General features: G+C 38.5%; 1 protein-coding gene across 4 annotated transcripts in view; it reads left to right on the forward strand.

The window, feature by feature from the left end:
- LOC110953589 (peroxisome proliferator-activated receptor alpha-like) overlaps window positions 1-19,521 on the forward strand; it is a 53,064-nt gene that overhangs the window by 31,915 nt on the left and 1,628 nt on the right. Inside the window, exons 6-11 of one of the 4 annotated variants that reach the window (XM_051958093.1) lie at window positions 324-388; window positions 10,983-11,218; window positions 13,261-13,415; window positions 17,734-17,872; window positions 18,657-18,856; window positions 18,939-19,208. In XM_051958093.1, the coding sequence (XP_051814053.1) occupies window positions 11,023-11,218; window positions 13,261-13,415; window positions 17,734-17,872; window positions 18,657-18,856; window positions 18,939-19,208 (960 nt within the window). In that variant the 5' untranslated portion in view covers window positions 324-388; window positions 10,983-11,022. Of the gene's footprint in view, window positions 1-323; window positions 389-6,501; window positions 6,878-8,396; window positions 11,219-13,260; window positions 13,416-17,733; window positions 17,873-18,656; window positions 18,857-18,938; window positions 19,209-19,521 lie in introns of those variants that run through there. The other 3 variants (XM_022197682.2, XM_022197684.2, XM_022197683.2) reach the window with 3 other exon arrangements.

The following is a 19,521-nucleotide window of genomic DNA, read 5'->3' on the forward strand; positions in this document are numbered from 1 at the left end:
TCATAGGTGCCGACGTTTCCTGTGACATACACAAATAAGGTATAGCTTTTTTTCCTTTGCACTAATAGAGGTCGACAGGTAACGACGCAGATAACAGGCTGAACACTCTCGCTTGTGTGTTTATATGCAGGCATGTGAGCACCTGTACACACCTGCAGCTGTTTACACCCAAACACTGCAGCAGAGGCAGGTAGCTCTCTCTGCCTGCAGATTCCTGAACTGCAGCGCTTCTGCTGTTATGTGATGCTCATGTGTCAGACAAGGAGTGAAAGTTTGACCTTTGAACACCCAGCAGCAGCTCACTCTCTCCTCTCATTTGTCAGGAAACCTGAGAGGAGGCGAGCTGACGGACCGGCGCCACAGAGGAGACGTGAACGGTCGAGCTCAGGTGACGTTCAGGAAGTATTTGGAGAGCACACTCTCTGATTTGTGCTAATTAAGGTATGAAGAAATGATCAGAATTAGAAGTACTTTACTGATAAAGAAGGGGAACTGTTTACTTTACAGTTCTTTCAAAAAACAGTACAAAATATATGGATAAACAGAAAAATCTGTCCTAAAAATACAAACATGGGTAGAAACAGTATAAACATAAATGTAAAATGTGCATTTTCTGTGAAAATCAAATGTTAAATTATGATATCTTGCTGCACAGTTCACTCCGACATGCTTGGACATCATATTGAATGGTCTGTATATGTAGAAAATTAAAAAAAAAAACACAAAATCTAAGATAAAATATAACTTTATTACAAGAGAATAAACCAGTAGTGGTACATATCAAGGGTATAATGGAAAAGATAGAGTTTATTGTCATTTACACGGGTACATTAAAGTAGAGGTACACTGGAATTTTTTGTGATCTGTAAAAAAAATAAAAATAATGGTAAAAGTTAGAGCAGCAGCATAAAAGAAGCTATATATGAATATATATTATAATAATAAAATCAATGCACATTATAAAAAGCACTCTGTATAAAAAATAATGAAAATAACCAATATTTTGAGTAGGTATTGCACATATTATATTGTGTACAGGAACAATACAGTTTAAGCTAACAGCAGTGTCTAAATAGCAGCAAAAATGAGTAAACTAAAGTGAAACTAGAATACAATAGTAAAAGTACCACTTGCAATGATATTATAGTAATAAACTAATACTTTGCATGATAATAAAATACTGCACATGAAAGAAAATGACAAAATTCACTTCAATTTCTTAAATCCACTGAGCTCAACTTACCAAAAACTTCCATTTAGAAAATTATTTTTGGAAAATATACCATCCAGTGTGTTAATGAAGTTTAAAAATGTCCTTTAAACGATGATGAAAGTTGGAGTTTCATCGATATGTCACATCCTGTTGAGTTGATGTGGCTGCAGTGTGACCGTGGTTTTAATTAAGCTCCAAAAGTCACCGAGGCTGGATGGGAGAGTAGTTCAGACCACACGGCTGAGTTTCTGGTTCCACCGTTTGCTGCATGTTTCCCCTGCACTGCTGCTATGTGAAAAAGACATAAAAATGCCCCCCCCCAAAATGATTTAAAACACTTCCTGAGGCTTACGTCTACTTACAGGACTGATGTAATAACGTACGAACACGAACGCTCAGTTTTGGCTTTTAATCATCACTTTAAACATCCACTTACAAGAATTTTCTGACGTTTTCACTGCATCTGACTCCTCTGATCAGCAGATATATACAGTATTCCATCTTTCAGGCCTCAGGAAACGCTCAGCATCAGGGCAGTTTTATGACACTACGCCCGTCTTTTCCCGTTTTTTTAGTTTGTGTTTCAACAGGTCGACCGCCTGATTCGCCTCCCGGAGATAAACTGTCCTTTGGGGTGAGGTAGTAGGTTGTATAGTTTTAGGGTCATTCCCAAGCTGTCAGATGACTATACAACTTACTGTCTTTCCTGAAGCGACTGTGATGGCAGCATCTTCATCATCATCACGGCCACAAATGGAAATATGACTTCTTGGAAAATAAGTGATTTTTGTTGTATTGCTTTTGAAGTTAGACTTTTAAATCTCTTGTTTTGATCTCAGACAGTCGAAAATGTTGTTGACTCTTATTGCTTTTCGTTTTTAAAGCTAAATCAGGTAAGTTAAAGACCAAACTTAGGCTTTTAAGATGTAAAGTAGGTGCTGCAGCATGTACATTTAACTTTGGACTATTCGGTTTTATCATCATTACTGAGTATTTGTGACCTACAGACATTTTCTTTTAACTGTTTGCTTCGTTTTTGGTTGTTAAGCTGTACCTTTAGCTGTTACGTCAGTATTTTTTTTGTGCCGAAACACATTTCAACTCCCGAAGCTCATTATATCCTCTCAACAAAGTCATTTTGTCTCCATCGATGAGCTCTGACGTCCGGCTCGTCTCCCCCGCTGACCCGTCTGGGTGACTCATGGTGTTCGTACAGGGTGAGGTAGTAGGTTGTGTGGTTTCAGGGTTGTGATTTTACCCCATCAGGAGCTAACTATACAACCTACTGCCTTCCCTGGAGGGCAGCAATACGTCACAGGACCGTCCTTTGTCGCCTTTTCTACTTGGACAACGTGGAAAGTCTCATTCGCTGAGTGAATTTGAATTTGAAACTGAACTTTTGTCATGTTTTATTAAGACGTAATGGAAGAGCAAACAATGACTGGAGCCTGTTCTGTGTGATGATAAGAACTGTACTGATCTGCAACAATAAAGTCTGAGTTGGTGGAAAATTTTCTAAAAAGTGTCGCCTTATTCTGAGCTCGTTGTGCACTCAAATGCCCAGTGCTTTCCACCTTTTAGAAGAAGTTTGAAATGCAGAATTTGACCGTTTCTTGGATTTTTTTTCATGTACGATGTCAGAGAGACACTGCAGCAAGTGAAAGTCGAATTTTAGATGACAATTGAAGCTAGAAAAATCTGTTTAATCTTAAATCTATGGAGTCATACGCTGTTCAGTTTACATCCCAAACTTCCCCAAAGCTATTCTCTGGTTCACAGCTAATAAAACCGTCTAATTCAGAAAACATGAGCGCATGTTTTTCTCGCAGATGGAACAGGGAGACCAGGTGCCGAGGTAAAAAAGCTGAAAAAAATAAATGGAAAAAATCATAAATTATCACCCTCCCACTTGTTTGTGTGAGAACACACTGAGTGTTTTGTTGTCTGGATTCACTGTGGAAGTCAACAGGAAAAGATGACAGCCAAAATACCCCAGTGAGTCTCAGGACGGAGGAGACGTGTCGAAACATTGTCATGCAACAATTCGCAGTAGATGGCGCCAGATAGTGCAGGTTGTGTTGGTGCTTTGCTCGGGATGTTGGCAGCTTTTATTCAGTGCACAGTTGTTTGGTTTCTGAAGACTTATGGCACATTAAAGGCCCGTTCTGATGGCTCACATATAGAAGCTAACCTCGAAAGCATTGTGAAGATACATATAAAAATACATATGCTGCAACCAAAAAGTTTATTTTGCTAGAGGTCACATATGCTGCACAGCTTCAAATCACAAAAATATACAGAAACCAACAACAGAAATGTGTTTTATTTCAACTAGTGGCTAATCTAGTAGTATAAGCTACTATTAAGTGCAAATGCTAAATTATTCTTTGAGGAGGATTAGAGTTTGCAGGTAAAAAGTGTACGCCATACTGATGGGATTAACACCAACTGTCAAGGAAAAGATGTAAACCAGCAGAAAAATCTAGATGTGCATGAAGGAGAAGAATCTATCTGAAAGATGCCTGGGATCTTTTTACCTTGGTGTGAAGCGTAAGAGATAAGATTTACTGTTAGCATGAACTCTATTTGAAAACAGTTAGTTGGTTACTGCATTATTTAGTCTAAACTTTCGCTTCTTTGTTAGACCAGTAAAGTCACACATCTTCTACATGTGCTCCAGTACAATACACCAGTTTCAGGTTTACAATAATGTTGAACAAATATGAGCTAAATGGGTCATCACTAAATCTATATTTTAAACATCAGCGCAAGATTTTGTTACACAAGTGATGCTCAGAGAAACATTTTCTGATTCACAGTGAAAATACATCAATTCACGCTGCTTCTAGAATATATTCAGTAATGTGACTGCTATCCCATTTAATAGGAAATTAATCACATATATATATATATATATATATATATATATATATATATATATTTGATTAGTTTAATTCTTATATAATAACACAGGCTCTATCTTACAGTATAGGGAGTGGTGGTGATGGTACTATGGTCATTTTGTTGTGTAAAAAGTGACAATATCGCACAATAAAAAAATAGTAAATTACAAGTAAAAGTAATGAAGTAGAGAAATGTACCGTGAAATGTCAAAAATTAATTCTGGACTATTTTATATACTGAAGACTAGATTAATCTAACATTAATTAGCATAAGATAATTACATTTTTTGTAAAAAAAAAAAATCAAAAAGTTGTTAATCTCTAAAATGACAGCCACTGTTGAGGAAATGCCTTGTAGTGAAATGTACAATATAACTGCTATTTATGTAGCTCATTCAGACCTAGTAAGTTAAATATTATGGTCAAGACCATACAAAGCTGCATAAAATATAAATTTAAATACCAAAATGACTTAAATATTAAGCTCAAGTGCCCTCAGTATTGTTAATGATGGAGATTTACCTACATAATTAGAATTTCAAGTTAAGATCTGACACAGTTATACATAGAAAAGCCAGATAGCAACAGTGTAGAAGAAGAACTCCTTTTAAACAGGAAGAAACCTCCAGCAGAAGCAGATTTGGGGGGAAAACGTGAGACAAACATGATGTAAACACTGGACAGACTGGTGGGACTGGAAACCTATGCAGCTCCAGAACCAGAAATACCTGCAGAGAGGAGTTAAAAACATCATTAGTTTATATGAATCATAGTCTGTGATGTGAATGTGTGGAAGAAATGAGGTGAGAGGTGAAACTAGCAGAGCAAAAGAGGGAAAGCAGAGCAAAATACGGCACACAAAACAGAAAACAATGAGCAGACATGATGATTTGGTTAATTATTGCCCTATATATATTATATATTATTAGAAAGTATTAAAAATGAACTGCAAACATGTTTACTCTGTGTTTGTACATACATAGATATCATTCTGTAAACACTGTATCATACTGCATATTACTTAGGCATCTTGGATATTCATATATGTTTTGTACGTTTTCTATTAGTTGGCATTTTTGTAGAATTTTTCTTCATTTGGGTAAATAATGCTGTACTGTTAATTGACAATAATATAATCCTAATAACCGCTCTGTATAGACGACACACCGCACTGTTTATACCCTCACCGAACCCTACCTTTTTTTTTTATATATATATACTTATTTCTGTTTGTCTTTTTATTGATATTTTTCATATGCTTGTTTGGTACAAATATATATAAATGTGCTGAAATATGCATGTTGATATGCAGGACATTTGAATGTCCAAATATCTAAAATACATGAATCATATATAATAGTATAAATAGTACATGCTGTGGGGGTATTTACAGTATGATGCAGTATTAACACACACACACACACACACACACACACACACATATTCGTGATACTTCAATGCACTATTTATACTGTTCTTACTGCTCATAATGAAGATATTGTAGCACATTCACACTACCCTTAATGCCATTCCACTCAGATATTTATTCATTTTTACAGATTTTCAGTATAAATACTGTGTAAGTATACAAGATATACAAAAATCCAAGATGTATAAGTAATATATTTGTTTCTACTGTTAATAGTGATTATATTGAAGATATTGTAGCACATTCACACTGCCCTTAATGCTATTCCACTCAGATATTTATTCATTTTTACATTTTTTGGGGTATAAATAGTGCATGTAAGTATGCAACATATACAAAAATCCAAGATGCATAAGTACTACATGTAATATATGCCCTGTGAGTATTTACAGTATGATACAGAATTAACCAAATGTTACATAGAACAAAATCATATTATATGTAACTATATCATACTGTATATACCCACACTGCATATATATTATAGATATTACTTTTACACTTACTTATGATTGCATCCTTATATAGACTATTTATATTGGTAATAGAGATTATATTGAAGATATTTTAGCACGTTCACACTACCTTTAATGGCATTCCACTCAGATATTCTTTATTTTTTACAGATTTTTGAGTATAAATACTGCATGTAAGGATTTAAGATATACAAATACTATATCCAAGATGCATACATAATATATATATATATATATATATATATATATATATATATATATATACTACACACACACACACACACACACACACACACAAACACACACACATATATATATAGTATATGCGGCATGATACAGCAGATTTTTATGCACTTACTGATTGCATGTCATTGCCTTGTACTTCGTGCAGGGGCAATAAAGTTCAATAATCAGGTTTTATCTATTGTAATGATGCTGTTGAAGCGGTATTTTATTTTTATATGATTTTATTACATTATTTTCTTATGGCCACCATGAAGTGTGCTGCCAGTAAATAAATAAATCAATCAAAATATACATATATTTAAAAAATATATATACAGAGGGGCGGAGCGCTTTCCGGTCCGCGCCCGCTGATTGGCTGAAACCATAGGTGTGTCGGGAGGTGTATGTGCGTCACGCCGCTGCTCGTCTCCGCGTCGTGACGTCGCCGCGGAGGATGAGGATGGACGTCGGCGTGTGACAGCGGGGAGGGAGGCGACGCTTCGGGGCCGAGCAGAGCTGATCGGGATCCGCGTAGGAGCGTCCCGGGACCATAACACGTCCCCCCGATCCGCGATCAGACAGCGACCGTCCCAGAAACATGACTTGGAAATACTCCGGATAGCAGCCCGAGGTAAGGAGCGACTTTTATTCCCCCAAGTATGGCTGTTATGTAATTGTAAGAAGCTTTAGCTGAGGGTTTAACCAACTTTACTGTTCACATGTGCAGAAACAGGAAAGAGTTTTCAGTAACTTTTCGTTCCTGTATTGTTACTTCCTGACTGAGGCTTCACCTGTTTCTCTGACAAACCACATGGAAGACAAAGTTTTTCTTGCAGCCTCTAAGTTGTGGGTTTCTCTTTGTTTATGCAGCAGCACCTAGGAACAAAGTAAAAGCAAAAGTCAAAATGTGGAAGTCAGTTTGAGATGTGTGTGTATAACTGTTTTTGGGAGATCAGGAAGGTCAAAACTGATTCAGCAGAGGTCAGATTAGGACCAGAACCACATACCAGGCCGGTCCAGGATAACCAGTGATGTCCAAGAGAGTTGGTGTTGTTGTGATTCTCATCTGGTATCACGCTTTGTCCAGTCCAGCTGACGTGTCTCTGGCTCCTGTTTCCTCTTCTAAAGATAGAGCTCACAGTCTGCTATGATAGTTCCTCTGGGATTTAAAACACAATGTCCTCTGAGGAAACATCCACGAAAGGGGAAATAAAGCTGCAGTCAAGAATGTGCTGCTGACCTGTAATTTACTTCAAATGCAGGTTTAGTATCAATTAGGACCTTTAAACCTAAAAATATTTGATATGTTCTGTAAAATTCTCACATTTAACAGCCTTCAGACATCACGTTTGCCATTTCTCTTCCATTATTCTTTGCAAAAAAGTCAATTATTCATTGCAGATTTGGATTTAATCAAGCAGTAGAGTGCAAAATTTAACAGGTTGCTGCAGTTTGTGCAGGGATATGCACAGTAGCTCTTGTCAAGACTGTGTAACAACAATAACACCGTAAAAAAGAACATTTCTTTGAGAAAAAATACAGGAAAACGGGGGGGGGGAAATCGCAATATCATAAGTAGTGAAGTAGTAGAGATCTTAATCCTGTCCACTGAAACTAAAATATGCCTGCAATCATTTCTTACCTCAGTTTAATCAGATTTGGCATTGGAGAAATGCCAATGTAGATGTTTTGAAGCTCTTAAATGTGAGAATTTTACCAAATTTATAGAATATTTGAGGTTTTATTTGATGTTAGTTGAAAAAAACTGCACTTGTCTCCTAATTTGTCACACAGTTTTGCATTTTGCTCATTTCTTAGGCTTTAAATGAGTATAAACAAATTTTTCCTCACAAAAGAAGCACATTTTTGGGTCAGTTAATTACGTAGAAGAGTGCAAAACTTAACAAGATACAGAGATTTGTGCAGTGATATGCAAAGTGGCTGTTCTCAAGGCTGCGCAAGAACGATAAAAGAACCATTCTTTTTAAAAAAAAAGCCACAGAAATAGAAAAAAATCCTCAATAATAAGGAGGTAGAGATTGTAATCCTATTCAATAAAAATATGGCTGCGATCATTTTTACTTCATTTAAAAGCCTAACAAATCAGCAAAATTGCAAAACTATGTGACAAAATGGGAGACAAGTGCAGTTTTTTTCATCAATTTAGAATAGAATAGAATAGAATGCCTTTTATTGTCACTATACACAAGTACAATGAGATTTAGAGCATCTCCATCAGTGCAAGGGCCGGCTAATAGCAGTAAAACATCAAATATTCTCTTTTTTCAGTAAAATTCTCACATTTAAGAGGCTCAAAACATCCATTTTGGCAGTTCTGCAATGCCAAAGCTACTTTAATGAGTATAAACAACTTTTTCCTCAAAAAAGCACATTTTTGGGTTGATTAATCATGCAAAAGAGTGCAACATTTAGCAAGATGCAGAGATTTGTGCAGTGATATGCAAAATATCTGTTTTCAAGGCTGTGCAATAACAAAAAAAGAACAATAACAGAAATAGGGGGAAAATCCTTAATTAGAAGGAGGTAGATATTGTAATCCTATCAAAGAAAACTATCTAAAATAGGCCTGTAATCAATTTTATCTCAGTTTAAAGCCTAAGAAGTTAGCAAAATTAGCAAAAAAAAAAAATCACATCTGGAGGGGGTTTTGTTTGTGTTATGATCAGATTCTACCTCCAAAAACAGTGTAAACACAGTATTTTTGTTGACAAGTACATGGAGCATACATGCCGGGTACAGAAAGCTCAATTGCAGCGTGTGTGAACGTGAAAAACTGATGTTTATTCTGTGTTTTTGGAGATCCACTATCTTACTCCCTGATGGAGAAATCACTGTGTCAGAGGGCGACTTGACAAACCAGTCCGTCAACTGTTGCCTCCGTCTGTCTGGTCCCACGATGTCACTGCAAGACCTTCAGTAAACCAGAGCAGACAGAGGCCACGTACTGCGTTCGCTCTATATGCTGTGGTTGTGATACACATAACCCACATATATCCTGTAGCACATGCCTGTTTACACACAGTCACGTATTACACAAGTCTGGTGAGAGTTCAGGACCTGTCCCCTGCAATACGAACACTAGATCAACAAGATCAAGCACGCTCCGATCAATAACGTCTGTCCCTAGAGTTGACCGAGGACAGCCGGGCAGATAAAGATGACATTTTACGTAAATGACAGAAGATTTAACAGTGAAAGTTAAAGGTGCAGAAGCCTTACAGATGTGTCCAGAAGTTGTTTTGTCATAATAACACTTGTTTTCTTGCCTTCGTCTGACAATTTAGTGTAAAAGCAAGTGAAATCTGTAGCTAAGAATTGCTGGAAGTGGGTTTCAGAACACAAGCTTTGGACACGGTGCTGTTATGTTATGGCTCAAACAGATGTTCTTTACCCCGCTGTGAGCAGCTGGGAACTCCAGCAAACTCCCACCCACACACACCTCAGGATCCACTCTTTAAAGTGGACAGACGAGTAGGTAGATAGTCGAAGTAACAGAGTGTTTAGTATAATGTAAACATAAGATCCCCTGCTGCCTTTAAAAATTTTAGTTAACTGCACTTATTGATGGCTGAATGAAATCAACTAAACTTAAGAAAACAAGTTCAGTAAACTTTAAAATGTTAGATTGAATCGAGTTGTTGCAGACAAACTTTTTTCTGTCTCTTATTCTTTTAACTTACAGTTGCAGGTTAAGAGGCTACTTTATTTTACTTTATGACTTTATTTTTTTCCTTTTTACAATGAGATTTAATACCAGTACTGAACCAACCAGAAGGTACTTTAATTTGTATCAACAACACCAGAAAATTTCCACTGTGTCTGTTTCCTCAAACTACTAAAACAAATAAATACAAAAATAAGCATCCTTAGGAAGTTTGAACTTTTTAGCAATGCATCCTGGGTAGTATGTGCTAATTTAATTCCTTATAAACATCGTCAAGTCAAATTATGAGTTGTGATATTATTAAACGGACGGAGTTAAATCAACTGAACTAAAGAAAACATGTTCAATTAACTAGAAATATTAAATTGAACCGACTACAGTTTATACAGACTTGTTTTTCATTTGCGTTTTCTACATTTCAAGACTTTGTTCTTCATTTCACTTACAGTTGCAGTTAAAGAAGCCATTTTCAAACTTAACTACTTAATTTTTTTTCTTTTAACACGGAGATAAAGTATTAGTCAAAGAAACAACAGACAGAGTCCATCACATCTGTTTTATCGTCAGTCATTTAAACTTTATTCATCTTATAAACATAAATTCTTTTGAGTTAATTGCACTCAGATTAATGAGTTCAAAGTCACTAGCTAAGTTGTGAAATTATAAAAATCCTTAAATTAACTGAACCCAAGGAAACAAATTCATTAAACTTAAAATATTAATTTAAGTCAACTAGTCACAAAGACACTGGCTGCAAACAGATTCTTTCTACAGTTTTAACAATGATTTTGATTGAATTTTAGCTCAGATTTGGTTCTTTTCCCAGTAGAACTGCACATCTTACATGATATGGTCAGAAAACATTGTGAAGTTGAAAATCTAGTAATTATTTCTGTTTTTACAGTTTCTGGCTCTAACAGATTGAGTGATTTTGTAGATTTTTAAACTCAAATGGTGGTTTTTAAAAGAAGACACTGCAAATGTCTTGATACCCAAATTCCAGACTTTTGTTTTGTACTCATCAAGAATCATTCCTCCTTCTGTTCCTCAGAGATTGCTGAGTGACGGTTTTTCCCTCCATCTTCCGGACCATGACCTCCACCATGGCGGGGGACCTGTACAGCCCTCCATCCCCACTGGGAGACTCTCTCCTGGGCAGTCCGCTGTGTGGAGACCTGATGGAGGATCTCCGAGTCATTTCCCAGTCGATAGGAGACGATACGCTGGGGTTCGATTTCCCAGAGTACCAGAGCATCGATTCAGAGTCCAACAGCTCCATCACACTGGGTGAGTGGATTTAATGAGTATCAGTGAACAACCAGGTTAAAATGAGACACCGTAAACCGGTAACTAAGGGCTAACTATTTCCTGTTCTGAGTTTTTTGGTCTTTTGGTGCCAGTTTTCTATTTGTGTGTTTACTGCAGATGCTCATATAAAGCATGTGAGCATTTATGTATGTCTGATAACAGAAGATTCGATTCAGTTCTGTTGAAAACAGAGAAATTTATCCAGACTAATCCAACAGACTTGTTTAAATGTAATTATACATAAATCCGACATGTCAAACAGCTGTTTTAATAGCTGCCATCTCTGTTTGTTGTGTTATTCTATCTATTCCACACTACTGTGCATCTTTTATACATTTTCCTTACGTTCTTAGACCTTTTTTTACTGTGGAAATTTTAAAGGAGGAAAAGTATAGGTGTAAATCATGTCGTTAAAAACAACTGAATTCCATTTAGGTGAGCTGGTTGAAGGATCCTTGTTATTCACTGTGGTGACTGACTGGGGCTGGCAATGAAACTGAGTCACGCTTAATAACATGTTTTTATGTGACAAGTCAAAAAGTCTGGTGTGGAAAATTCTGCTTATGTAGTATCTGTTTTCTTCATCCAGTATGGATTGTTCAGAAGTTGCTTTTATTGGTAGTTTCATTGTGTTCTCAAAGTTACTCTCACAAGCTACAATTTAAGTAAAAAATAACCAAGCTAGCATAAATTTTATCTGGATACCAAACACCTTTGAAACAATGTTATGCTAAACTTTATAGCTCCTCTGTACAGTGAAGTATTGTGGAAAAAAAAGGTTTCTGATTAGCTATTAGCTCAAATATAGCGAGAAGTAGAAGTATTTTGAGGAATCCTGTTTGGCTTCTTACTAAGAGTCTTGTATGTTAGCTATGATGCTAATGCTACAACCAGTAGTCAATTAGCTTAGCTTAGCTTAATATAAAGACTGGAAAAAAATAGCTCAGCTCTTGCCTGTAAAGCGCCATTAAAGTTCACTAATTGGCATGTTACACCTGTTTACTTCTCTCCTGCTCACTGTGCTCACGTAAATTGCATTTTAGTAAAAGTGAGTTCACGGGAAAGCTATTCTTATTCATGTTTTCATTTCTGCTTCTGTTGTCAGACAATGGAACAAGTATGAGACAGAAGCAGAAACGCACTTCAGAGCCATTTCCCAGCTGCTAAATTATTAATTTTATAGCTTCAGCGTTGCTTGATAAAATAATTGTAAATTAAAACCACTGGCTTCGCTGTTAGTTTTTAGTGACATTTACATGTAAAATTATCGCTCAGAGAGAAAGAAGCAGTAGTTAATTTGGTGGTCTCATACATTTGTTTACTTAAGTTGACAGCTGTTTCAGTTAGCGCTGTCAGTCAGTCACAGACACACAGAGAGTCTTCTTCCTGAAGGGGGCGTGGACACCAGCAGCTCAGCTATATTTAAGCTAGAGACACTGGAACAGCCCCTTGGGAAGAATACTTTTTCGCTAAATTATCAAAAGACACATTCTGGAGACATCCATCCATTATCTATACACCGCTTAATCCTCATTAGGGTCATGGGGGGGGGGGGGGGGGTCCTGGAGCCTATCCTTTTTGGACTTTGAGAGGAAGCCAGAGGATCCAGAGAAAACCCACACATGTACAAGAGAACATGCTAGCTAACCACCAAGCCACTGTGCAGCCCATTCTGGAGACATGAAACTTTAATTCATTTGCTGCAAAGAGGCACAATATGGCACCTTTCACATGCTAACAGCACATAATGCATCATCTGTAGGCAAAAACAACCAAGAGAGCTGTCATTGAAAGCATTTAAGTGAACAAATTAGCTTGCAACAGTTTGCTATCTATGGTCTTGAATTACCGTCTGTCTTTTAAAGGTACAGCCTCTGTGCTGTGAATCATTTCTTTAAGAGTCTAGGAGTTTAAGAGTGTTCCAAGAAGTCTATTTTTCTGTGGAAACGGAAGCTTGTTCAAGGGGAAACCCTGTAAAGTCACTCACTGCCATCTACTTTGTGCTGTGTTGTCTGCCGTAGACACCTTGACTCCCGCTTCCAGTCCGTCGTCGGGGGTTTGTGGAGCAGCTCCAGACCCAGACAAGAGCTTCAGCCCCCTCAACCTTGAATGCAAGGTCTGCTCGGATAAAGCTTCTGGCTTCCACTACGGCGTTCATGCATGTGAGGGCTGCAAGGTGAGAAACATGGGACTGCGGTCAGACACAATAGCATTCAGCCTGATTATGTCAAATGGTGCCCCTGCATCTATCTGTGCAACTTTACCAAAGGTGAAAAACATCACACATGCACAAACACTCACCCAAAACAAACACAGAGCCTGGCATGCAGAGGCTCCTGACCCAGAGGCCAGTGGAAAGTTTTCGAGACATGCATGCACTCTTCACATGAGTTTATGGGCACGGTGACTTTGGCTGACTTGTCGCCTCTCCCCTGGTTGGCAAAGAGCCCGACTCAGTGACGTTAGCACAAATACACACTTGTACATGGTTACTGCTACTCGCACAGAGAGCGGCTGTGCTTATCACAAATATTGCCCTCTCACAGCGTCCTCTTTAGGGCTTTACTGATAAGAGAAATGTGATTTGCCTGTATTTTTTAAGGGTTCTCATCAGATTAGAGGTAAACTCTTAAGACTTGAATTAGTTTGGGCCCAGCAGGACATTTCCGTGCCAGCTTTTCTGGGATTTCAGGAGATTTTACAGAGTAGAAAAATGTGACACTGAGAACATTCTGTATCTGAGAGCTCAGTGATATATTGTGTGTTATAAAACCCCCGAGGATCATCGCTGCATAGTTTTTCTAGTCTCACACCTCGCTAAGCTGACCACAGGTTGTTAATCGGAGCCTTTGTTTGCTATTTTTGCCTGACTCTTTAAACTGGTGTCCTTGACCAAGAAGTGCTATGGACATTTTTGAAGTTATTGCAGCTGCAGCGGGTGGAGTTATTGCAGATTTTTACAGTCTTTTGCATTCAATTTAACGCTAATCTGTTGGTTAGGAGGCTAGTGTTTCACCAATTCTATCCCTCTGAGCAACTTTTTCACCAGTTGCACCATGCACATCTGTCCAGCTCTGGTTTATGACTTGCATTTAACGCTCATCGTGCCATTAAAGTGGCTGGATGTCTTCACACATGACCCATCACTGTGTCTCGAGACTGTTGCTGTTCAAATATAGGGACATGAGTACCCTGCACATGTGAGAAGTGTCCTCTATTGGCCCTCTGTTCCTAAATTCTCTGATGATGTTGCAGCATCATGGAAAAAGCCTCCTTGTGATATGCAGTGGTCACAATCCACAGTTTCCATGCTGGGCACCGTCCGTGGATCACTTTCAACACCTCGCTTGAAAGAGAGCCGCACTCAGTGGGGGGAATGTGAATGCAATGAGCTGTGATTCTATGTTGAGAGGGTTTCTACAACTCTGCAGTTTCCTTTAGCAGAAGCTTTTAGCCAAAGCAACGCACATCTGAGAGTAAATACAACACAAACAAGCATCTAGTCAGGAGAAAACAACCTGGATAGGGGCCATAAAAGAAGTTCAAGTGTGATAGTAGGACTTTGGAGCCTGCAGGCAGCAGTTTTTTTTAAGTCTGTCAGTGTAGTGGTGTCAAACATGAGGCCCGCGGGCCAAAACAGGCCTGCCAGAGGGTCCATTCCGGCCCGTGGGATGATTTTGTAAAGAGTAAAAATTACAGAGAAGACATTAACTGCAGAGTGTAAAATAAAATAAAATATTTTCTCGACAAGTTGTTTTGATCATAAAGTGAAATATCATACTGCTCATTGTTCTTTTGTCACTTTGTGTCTCATTTTTCTAATATTGTCTTGTTTTTGTTGTATTTTGTCTGTTTTTGTTTGACTTTTGTCGTTTTGTTTCAGTTTTGTCACGCTTTTTGTCTCATTTTTGTCATTTTGTGTTTCGCTTTATTTATTGCTTTGTGTATTTTTTATGTAGTATTTTGTCTCGTTTTTGTTCATTTTTTTGGTGCTTTTTAACTTTTTTTGCCTAATTTTTTGTCTCTTTTCTGTTTTGTTTCGTGTTGTCTAATTTTTTGCCGTTTTGTTCTCGTTGTTGTCATTTTGTGTCTCATTTTTGTAATATTTTGTCTTGTTTTTTGATGTTTTTGTCTTTTCTTGTCCGACTGTTGTTGTCTTGATCATGACTAAATGTTTTTTGCCTTTGCAGACACTTTGTGATCTGTAAGTTGTAAAGTGTAAATAATGAGCTGAGGCATATTATTGTTGAAATTAAATTAATTTTTCTGAAGGAACTTCAGGTTGTTCATAATGTTTTGTTCTTTAAATGTGAACATTTGAAGAACATACTTTTTTGGACAAACACAAAGGAAAAATTTGGAGTTTTATGGGTTAATATGCTGTAATTTAACTGGTCTGGCCCACTTATGATCAAATTGGGCTGAATGTGGCCATTGAACTAAAATGAGTTTGACACCTCTGGTCTAGTGCAAAGGTGTTCAGTGAAGAGCTGGGAGTAGTAGTGGTGAAGATCTACCTACCAGGCACCTTTTGTTGGTCGAGTGTAGTGGGTTTAAGTATTAGATATGCAAAGGAACGGCCAGTACATACAGACTTAAGTTATGGACGATAAAGAGATGTTAGTCTGATTGTACCTGAATTTAAACTCTTCATCCTGTTTGCCCTAAAGGAAACATTGCACAATAAACTTCTTTGTCATCAGCCTCTTACTCACCTCACATGTCATATACCACGGCACAGTTTCGGCCCGTACACAGACATGCAAAGACACGCAACCCCATAAACACACACATCTGTTGCACATCGCCTTTCTGATCCCTGTCATGTGGCGTCGACTTACACGTCTCGGCCTTCAGAGTTTCTCCTTTAACCGTTTATGTGAAGATTTCACCGAGTTTCCCCCACAAAGCCAGATGTTTTCGGTTAGATATGACAGCAAAAATGATATGCGACACATAATGAGCCGTAATAACAAGGTGCTGTAAGCGCTCTTCCACGCAAACGCAGCCAAAACCTTGTGTAAGATGATGTGTTTCGTGACAGTGCGGCTGCAGATTTAAAAACCGTCCGTATGACAGCGAAGGTTGAGGAACGTTCTGATTGAAATTTCAGGGATGTGCGTGGCCTGTCAAAGGGTCGTATGTTTCGGCTCGTGTGTGACATCCTTTAGCTTGTCTTGGCCTCCTGCCCTGATTCTCACAGTGTGTCGGAGGGCTGCAGGCTGTCTCGTCCAATCAGGGATCCACTCCAGAAAGGCCAAGGTTTAACATTTAAGTGCATCCTCTTAGACAGCACATGTAATTTAACTGTAGCTCAGTCCAGAATGTAATCTAACACCAGAGGTAGAAATGCACAGAATGGATGTAGAAGGTGCTTCAGATATAGACGTCAGACTGAACGAACGCAGGAGATAGCTTTAATGAGTGCTGTTCACATTTATGTTCACATTTCGTGCATAGATACTAGATGTTCACGCATACACCATAGTATTTGAAGTGTCACTTTTTCGATGCGTTTTGGTCTTTCATCGACACAAAAATGTAGCTTTAAGAGTCCCTTACAGGCTGTTTTTGTCTTGTGACATCAAAGTGGGCACCATTATCTGCTTTGTTACCATGAAGTGATTGATAGTTCTGGTGCTAATCTTGCTACAGGTTTTTTACACAAGTTCACACATAAATGCACAGTTTCTCTTCCACTATATTGAGGTTTCAGTCAGTCCATACATATAATTCCCCCTTTTCTCTTTTTGTTATTGTTGGTAACCTTTTTGGAACCAACGTAAGCTTATTTTCAAGATTCTGATTAGCCGTCGTAGTGCTAGGGTTTTATTATATCACCATGCTTTTAGCAGTGCTTTCATTGTGTTTTTTGCATTTTCATATGAGCTTAGAGAGGGAAATGTGTTACCTGTGAACTAGCCCTCAATCCATCTGTTGGCCAAAGGATCCAAAAGTAGCTGTTAATGAGCGTAACGTCAAAAATTTGAATTCTGGGACTAACCATTAAGACAAGTGAATCCACATCTTTTATGAAACATTTAGAAAGGCCATTGGGTCACTTTTGATGTTTGATATTTGATTTGATGATTGTAAAATTAAGAATTTGGCTGGTTGGCAAAAACATTCTGGGTTTCAACCTGCTGGTCGATGGCGGTGGGTTTCCCTGTAGGTGCAAGGAAGGTTTTTTTTGGTTCCAACTTCCTCCCACAATCCAAAGACATGCATGGCAGGTTAATTGGTGATTGTAAATTGAATGAATTGAGTGTAAGCATGCATAATTATAGATGTTTTTGTGATAGCCCTGGGATGAACTGCTAACCGGTCCATGTAGCTGACGGAGAGTTAAGAGCCCCGATAAAGAGAATACACACATTATAATGACACTGGGAAAGTTAATAGAGTTTCATGTGCTGTAACGAACATATTTTGGGCTTTTTTATGAAGAATTTTTTAGGACGACTTTATGTGAAGAGAGTTTCTGTCTCTCTCAGGGTTTCTTTCGGAGGACCATCAGGCTGAAGCTGGTCTATGACAAGTGTGAACGCAGCTGCAAGATCCAAAAGAAGAACCGCAACAAGTGCCAGTACTGCAGATTCCACAAGTGCCTGTCTGTGGGAATGTCCCACAATGGTAATGCTACAAGCTAAACTTCTGTCAGATGCTACAATTCCACAGTAGAGATATCAAAAATTCAGAGACATCAGTTTGACAACAGGGTCTAGCTAACATTGGCGACCATGGAGTAGCTTTTAAAGGTTGATACAAAGCTTAAGAATGTACTTTTAGTTAATTTGTAAGAAGAATATATGTTACACTGTGTGTTTTTTCAATTTCTGTCATTATATTTGTGATAATTTCTACCTGCCAAAGGACTACAGAGACTACAAGTGACTCTTAAATAGAAATACAATGAACTAAAATAATAATTAAATCATGGAAAACATGACATAATAGTCCAATCAACAATCTGTTGTAAAAGCAGTTACATAAAGCTCTGGTCAGAATGTCCTCAGCCAACACTGTAGCATGTGTTTTTTAAAACAGGAAGACTTGTCCTCGTGTGATTTAGCTCCAGTCCAGCATGCTTTACATTGACAGGGTTTTTATAGCAGCGCTCTGCTGGAGCCCGGCCTGACACTGAGAAAACACAAGCCCATATAGCTCGACATCTGGCCTGTCGTCTGTGCTGACTTCTCAGGGGTCACTGGGTTTGTTATGAAGCCCTCCTCCTGCCGCTGACATGCCTCAGAAGAATGAAAATAGAACAAAATGCACTCGAGCCGTGATTGTTTTTGTTTGGAAGAATGCACATTTGCTGCTGAAGCCTTATGCCTCTGTATGTGGATTTAATGTAAAATAAAAAGAAAAAAATACTCATCTTCCTGTTTCTAATGAGGAATGTTTTATTCACCAGCCATCCGGTTCGGTCGAATGCCCCAGGCGGCGAAGCTGAAGCTCAAAGAAGAACGCAAGATGGTAGAGAGAGACGTGGAAAGCCCCATGAAGCCTGACCACAAGATTCTGGTCAGACAGATCCACGAAGCCTACATGAAGAACTTCAGCATGAACAAGGCCAAAGCACGACTCATACTCACAGGAAAAACCAGCAAGCCGGTAAAGAGAAAGATAAACTTACAAAATAAAGTTTGAGAACATTGTCTTTTCCAGCTACAGGCATCTTCTTTGTCTTTCCCAGCAGCCTTTAATCATCCACGACATGGAGACGTTCCAGCTAGCGGAGAGGACGTTAGAGTTCCACATGGTTAACGATGAGTATCCGGAGTCTGAGAGCAGCCTTCGAGCCGGACAGGGGATTCCAATGGAGATGTGTGGGGAGCTCCAGCAGACGGACGCTGAAGCCAGAATCTTCTACCGCTGCCAGAGCACGTCGGTGGAGACGGTCACGGAGCTGACGGAGTTTGCCAAGGCTGTGCCGGGTTTCCAGAACCTGGATTTGAACGATCAGGTGGGTTGAAAGATACTACTATGAGGGTACTTCAAAAAGTTCTCGGGCTCCTCACCAGAAAACATTAAACGTGAATTATTTATAAACACAGTCTCCTTTAATTTCAATGAACTGTGTCTATCAATGTTTCAAGTTTTGCCTTTGTGGAAGAATGTCACATCTTGAGCATTGAGATTCACCTTGTGCACGACCTTTTCATCGCTCTGAAAAAGGGTGAGTGAGGTTGCTGGGGTCTGCTTCTCCTGGAGCACCAGAACTCCAATCATCTGAGTATTTGTGGACAGTGATATAAGGCTGGACAGTGATATAAGGC

This window comes from Acanthochromis polyacanthus, chromosome 1, assembly GCF_021347895.1.
Source record: "Acanthochromis polyacanthus isolate Apoly-LR-REF ecotype Palm Island chromosome 1, KAUST_Apoly_ChrSc, whole genome shotgun sequence".
In the NCBI taxonomy this organism is placed as follows: domain Eukaryota; kingdom Metazoa; phylum Chordata; class Actinopteri; family Pomacentridae; genus Acanthochromis; species Acanthochromis polyacanthus.